This window comes from Nycticebus coucang, chromosome 23, assembly GCF_027406575.1.
Source record: "Nycticebus coucang isolate mNycCou1 chromosome 23, mNycCou1.pri, whole genome shotgun sequence".
NCBI lineage: Eukaryota > Metazoa > Chordata > Mammalia > Primates > Lorisidae > Nycticebus > Nycticebus coucang.
Genome location: NC_069802.1, coordinates 38,218,405 through 38,224,850, shown reverse-complemented (window position 1 = coordinate 38,224,850; position 6,446 = coordinate 38,218,405). Strand labels below are relative to the sequence as shown.

General features: G+C 64.5%; 1 protein-coding gene across 1 annotated transcript; it reads right to left on the bottom strand.

The window, feature by feature from the left end:
* Nucleotides 1-1,917: 1,917 nt before the first annotated feature.
* On the bottom strand, nucleotides 1,918-5,345 carry NKX1-1 (NK1 homeobox 1). The gene is made up of 2 exons (XM_053577799.1): nucleotides 4,883-5,345; nucleotides 1,918-2,765 (listed from the first exon to the last, which is right to left on the bottom strand). Exons 1-2 carry the CDS (start codon nucleotides 5,343-5,345, stop codon nucleotides 1,918-1,920), a joined length of 1,311 nt encoding a protein of 436 aa, XP_053433774.1.
* Between the last annotated feature and the right edge of the window lie 1,101 nt (nucleotides 5,346-6,446).

Below are 6,446 nucleotides of genomic sequence, written 5' to 3'. Positions count from 1 at the left end.
AGGGGGGAGCAGGCACACAGTCCTGTTCAGTAAGCACCTGGCACAGAGTAGGCATGCACCGACCAAGGGTGGGGCCCAGACTCTACTTCTGTGACACGCAGTGATGGCACCAGCTCACAGCAGTCAGGAGGTGGGGATCAGTGAGGGGGAATGCTTGGTCAGGGGAATATTGCCTCCCAGGCCCCATGCCCCCTGACCAACATGCCAACCCTGTCTGCAGCCCAGGGTTGATATTGTAGGGTCCCCAAGTATGGCTGAGCCTGAGAAGGCTGAGCAGGGCTGGGTCCAGCTCCGGGTATACCTGTACCTGGTCCTCCTAGTGACAGCACCTATTGTCCATGGCGGAGCCCTGGAATGATCCAGCAGGTCCTAGCTGAGCTCACCTGGGTCGGCATGTAGGACACAGAGAATCCTCAGGGGACGACCCAGGCCCCTTCTAGGCCAGAGCATTGGCAGTCCTGGGTAGGCTCCATGGACGAGTCCTTCCCTGGCCTCCTGCCCAGCACAGACCAAGCTCACTATACTGATGATTCCATTTGAGCCTAACAGCCTTCTGGAACCTGCTAGAAGCTTCCAGGGCTGCCTGATCAGCTGCCCATGCCCTGTAGGCCCAGGTCTTAGTTAATACACCGAGAGTGTTCACCCACCTGCACCCTCCTGCTGCATTCAGTCAAGCTCTGGCCACCTATAGGAAGGGTTTGACTCTCTGACTGGCACAAGAATGTACCAGCCCTGAGCTCTGACAGCTCGAAAGAGCTGAGCAGCCCCAGGGCTGGTTAGCTTCAGGCAGCACCATGCAGACCAGGAAAATAGGTCTGGGGGTCTTAGGTGGTAAAGGCTTGAGGCAGGGTGGGTGCAGCAGATGCCAGGAAGCAGGGCCCCAACTCCTGTGGCACATCCCTCCATCCATCCCACCTGCCCCAAAGCAGGACATGGAGGGCACGGCTGCTTGCCCACCATTTGCGCCTTGTGGGGGTCCAGCATGGAGCATTCCCTTCCACTCCTGCCCCTGGCACCAGGGGTCACTGCCACCCAGCCCCAGGCCAGCCCTGCCCCTGATGGTGCTGACAAGCTGACTAGGGCAGAGATAAGTCCCCTGCAAGAGCTCAGCAGCTCATTGTTAAGGGAAGAGGAGTCCCAGAGCGCACACAGGGACCAGCTAACTGAGGGAGAGGCAGAGATGCCTGGCCCTATCAGCATGTCCTGAGCGCCTCAGTATTGCTGAGAGGAACTGTCCCGTCCCTGTCCCTGCAGCATTGGTTTGCATCAGTGCAGTCACCAGGCAGTGGCACAAGGCCACTACTCCCAGCTCAAGGTAAAGCCTGCACTCCCAGATCCTAGAAGCCCACATGGAGGCTGAAGGAGGGGCAGGGTGGGAGCAGGGCTGCAGGGTGGGGGAAGAGGTGACTTCGGGAGAGCACGCTGTCCCCAGCCCTGTGGCTACAAGGAGAGGGGAAGGGGATCTAGGAATCACAGATCCAGAAGGGCAATTCTTGCTCTGGGGAACAGGGGAAGGGGAACCCTGGGACCTCAGCCTCATTCTGAAGGGCGCTCCAGCCTCTGTGCTCAGCCTCCAGGGAAGAGATACGCCGGCGCCAGCAGCCAGGCCGGCAGGGACCTGGGGCCCCGTCTGCACACCCAGAGGCCCACGGAAGAGAACTGCGGAGGCTGAGAGACGCGGGCGCGGCCTCCTGCGGTTTATTGACTAGTGAAGTTCCACGAAGAGCTTCCCAGTCGCCGAGCCGGTGGGAGCTTCCCGCTCGCCCAATGCCTACAGTCATTTATAAATTTAAAACTCTTCTGTAGTAACCGGTTATGTACACAGCCAACGGCTGGAACTTTAGAAAAGACCCTGGCCCGGCGGACGCGGCCTGAGCCGCGTGGGAAGTCCCCGCCCAGCGTCTCCCCTCAGAGCTCTCAGAGGTGCGGCGCGTAGAAGGCGGGCGCGCCATAGGTCTGCGAGCCCAGCACGAAGGGCGAGAGCACGGCCGGGCTCGACAGGAAGGGCAGCTGCGCCGCGCACACCAGGCCGCCGGGGCCGTGCGCCGGGTACCCGGCCGGACCGTGCATGGCGAGTGGCGCGCCCATGGGCGGCGAAGGGCTGAGCGGGCTGAGGCCGCCAGGCAACCCCGAGCCCGGCCCCGCGCCCTGCCCGGGTCCTGCGCCGCCGCCCGTCGGCGCACTGGTGTCGGCGCCCGGGTTCTGCTTCTTCCACTTGGTTCGGCGGTTCTGGAACCAGATCTTCACCTGCGTCTCCGTGAGGCTCAGAGACAGCGCCAGGTTGAGGCGCTCGCACACCGAGAGGTAGCGAGTCGCCTTGAACTTGTTCTCCAGCGCCACGAGCTGCTCGTAGGTGAATGCGGTGCGCGCGCGCCGCGGCTTCCCGGACTTGGAGTCGGAGCCCGTGCGCTTCCGCTTGGGCTTCGCCGCAACCGCCGTGCCCTGCGGTGTCGTCCCGGCCGCGCCCGTCGCCGAGGCTTCCGTAGGACCCGGGGCTCCGGGCGAGTTTCCGCAGGGTCTGGGAACGGCGGCGTCGTCCACGGCGCCGGGGAGCGCTTCGGCCTCGGCCGCTCCGGAGCAGCCCGACCCGCGGGCCCCGAGGCCGCCGCCGCCTCCCCGCGCCTCCTGCGCGCCGCTCGCCGCCTCTGTCTCTGGCGCCTCGTCCTCGTCCTCGTCGTCGGGTGCCTCGTCCCCGCTGTCCGCGCCGCTACCGCTGCTGTAACCATTGCCCTCGGCCTCGTCCGCCTTGTAGGGGTCGCCGGCACCTGTGCGCGGGGACAGAAGACAGAGCGGTCAGCACCTGCTCCCGCACCGCTCCTCCCGGCGTCCCGCCAGCCCGTCCCGTCTCCCTCCCCGCGCGGGTTCCTCTTGCTCGTTCGTTTTCTCTCATCCTTATTCGACTCCTTTTCTTGTTCCTTTAGTTCGTTCGTTTCTCTTTCCTTTTGCCTTCGTTCCTTCTCTCCGGGCCGCGTTCCCGCGCAGTCCCTTCCTCATTTCTTTTCATCGAAAGGATCCCCGTCTCCCGCCTGAGCCGCGTCCCCGCCGCCCTAGGACGCCCCGCGCGCCGCGCCCGGGCCTTGCCGAGAGGTCCGACAGTGCCGCGGGCTGAGAGTTTACAGCGGAGAGAAAGCTCGGATCGATCCGTGGGGCAGATACAAACTTAATTAAACTCATTTTGCGTAATGTACAAACTAGTTAAAGTCCACTTAATTTATTTCAACGTATATTAATAACCCTCCAATTAAGGCTAGCACGGGGCCAGCCAATTACTGGGCATTTAATAACCAGCGGGGACAGCGGCCTGAGATAGGTCCAGCCCTCCAAGAATGGGGTTTCTGGGGACCAAAATCGAATTCCCTGACCCTGTCCCTGTCTCAAGCCTCTGGCCCTGGAACTGGGCCGCTGGCGTTAGTCCCTGCTCCGCTGTGCGCGCCTCGGGCCGCTCCCGAGTGCCTGGCTCGGCTGTCCTGGGAAGGTTGGTGCTCGGTTCCGTCAGGAGGGCGAGGGTGGCGGATCAGGAGCGGCGCCGAGACCAGTCAAGCCACCGGAGGCCTGCACAGGCCCAGAGTGAGCAGCAGTCCCGCATCTCCCGAGCACAGTCCCTGCGGTGGCTACGTTTGGAGTCTCACATTTGGGAAAAAGCGTCTTTCCTGGGCAGGGTCGCCCCCCCACCACAGGTGGTCTTAAGAGAGGAATCAGGACAGATGTTCTCCATGGCGGTACCTGAATGGGTGCGGAGGCCCTGCTCTCGGGTAAGGTTGGCACAGAAATCTCGGGTAATAAACGACAAATTCACTCCTGGCAAATTCCTCCAGGGCAACTGGTCCACCTCACATAGAGGCCGGCCCCAACTGCACCACTCACTCAATGGGAGCAGGGGCTGTCCCCCCAAAGACCCGCGCCCAGCTCGCGCCCCAGCTGTGCGGTACCCGCACCAGCCGCCCTTCCTCCCGCGGTTCCCTGTGCCCAGGGCAGAGGGGTGGGGAGGGTTCCCTCCAGCCAGCCGGGGTATCCGCTGGCTCCACCTCAGACCACAGAGAAGCAGCCTGCCCAGCGCAAGGTGCGGCCAGAAGCCTCCTTGGCCATGGCAGCCCGACACAGAACAGTCCGCCCTCGTTTGGGCCCTGTGCGGCGGAGGGGCCGGGAAGTTGGAGAGAGGAAGGACCGAGGGGGAGGAGGCACAGAAAGCAATCAGGAGCGGGTCGAATGCAATTCGCGATCAATAGCGGCCCCTAATAAGTGTAATAGGTTTTAATCGAGTAATTATCCGAATTTTGACCCTATAATTTAGATGTTTGGGGGGAGTTTGCAAGGTGCTTGAAAGAGATATGCACGCTCCGTAATGGGATATCGACCCGGCCGGGGGCGTGGGCCGCCCCATTACCAGCCGCTTTCCGCCGCTAAGCACATTTCCCCTTAACTGTAATCGAAGGGATTTAATTGTTTTTCCAGAGATAACCGGCGTTTTGTCACAATTAGTCTGATTTGTCACCAAAAAAAAAAAAAAAGAGAGAGAGGGGGAGGGAGGCCCGGGCGGCCACAGAGGGGGCAGGGAGGTCACAGGCCAGCCGCGGCTCACGTCCCCTCTGCCTCCAGCACCAAATGTCCCCCAGGCCGGAGACGCTTGGAGGTGAAGCCTGGACAGGCCCCGCGACCCCGCAGCCCCTGGGCCTGACCCGGCTGAAGCTTCCTAGCAGCGAGCCGGCAGTGCGGGGCTCTGGAGTCCGGATGGAGGCCACGGATGGGGGGACCGCGGACCCCGCGCTCTGCGAACTTTCCACCGAGGCAGGATTAGCTCGCCATGGGGTTCCAGGATCGGAAACGCGTGGAAGCTGCCTGTCCCCGTACCCCAACGACCAGGCGCTGCCCGGATCCTACTCACTTGGCGGCTCAGCTCCGGTGGAGGTTCCGACTCCCCCAGCCGGGCCGGCGAGGGTGCGGCGCTCCAGCTCTTCGGCGCGCGGTGGACGACCTGAGGCGGCGGGGACAGGAGCGCACGGGGCCGGGGCGCACGGGACACACGCAGTGGTTGCCACGGGACCCAGAAGCACGCAGCGACGCCTCCTACTATTGAACTTGTTGGGGTCCAGGATGTCCAGCACCGAGAAGGAGGTGGGGCGCGGGGGCGCGGCGGGCCGGGCCGCTCCAGCTCCCTCAGGCGCCGGGGGCACAGTGTCGCTGACCGCGAGCGGCGGGGCTCCAGCCCGGGGGAAGGCAGGCAGCTCCGCGCGCCCGTCCATAGCGTCCCGGGCAGCGGCGACCGGAGCGGACGGTACAGGCCCGGGCCCAGGAGGCGGCGGCAGCGCGGGGCCGTCCCCAGGAGCCGCGGGTCCGCTAGCACTCATGTCGGCCTCTGGCCGCTCCAGCGGCTCGGGCCCCGCAGCCTATTGGGCTCCCATTCTTGGCGGTCCCGGCGCCGCCGCACTACCCAGCGCAGGCGGCCACAGCTGGGCTGGCTCTCAGAGCAGCGTCCAGCGCGCTCGGCCAGTGCTGCCTGGCGCTGCCTCCGCCGCCGCCTCAGGCGCCCGCCGCGGCGGGTCAGAGCATTTATGGCAGCCCCGCCGGAGGCGCCCACGCACCCACACGCCGCACACACGTGCGCCTGCAGGCGGCCAAGGGACTCCGCAGCCCTCGTTAGCGCGGGCGCCTAATTGGCTGCGAATGGTCCCGGGCGGAGGAGGCGGGACCCACCCGGGACATACAGACTGAGCTGCCAGACCCGACAGACAGACGTACAGCCTGGAATCAGAGCACAGTCCGCTAGCCGCTGTTGTGGTCAGCGGAGTGTCGCTGCTCCTCAGCTCATCTGGAAACGGCGCGTCAGCCTCCTGGACGAAGGGGGAGGAGACAGCCCCGACTTTTAAATAATTGCGGGATCCATCAGCGGAGAGGCCGCAGAGGCCCCAGAGCCCGCCGGCTCTCCAGCGCTGACACTTGGCTGGGACATTCAGCTCGAAGTGTGGCGCCTGCCTGTCGCGCCCTCGGGGCTCCTGGTGCGTGGGGCCCTGCGCTCGGGTGGCTCCCGCAGCTCTGGCGCCCCTTGGCAGCTGGGGTCGGGTGAGAGAAGCGTCTCTCGCGGGCGAATTCTCCGCCTGGTCTTCAGCCCCCTCCCGCGCGTTCTGTGGGTCTTGGTCTCGCCTCTCCGCCTCCCTCGCTGAGGTCTTTGCCCCACCATCCCTTCCCACGCCCGCCCCCTTCCTGTCGTCAAATTAGGGCCCAGCGCGGAGACCCTGCAGGGGGGCGGGGCCCGCACCCTCGGGACTGCTCGTTAGCCGTGGAATCAAAAATGAGGAGGGCTGGGCGACCTCCTGCCCCGCCCCCCAAAAATGGGGACGGAAAATCGTCCCAATTGCAAGCGGCCTACGTAGAAACCGATACCCTTCAAGTCAGGGGAAAATGCCCACTTCCCCACACTCGGGTGAAGAGGAAGCCCCGAGGTCTGAGTC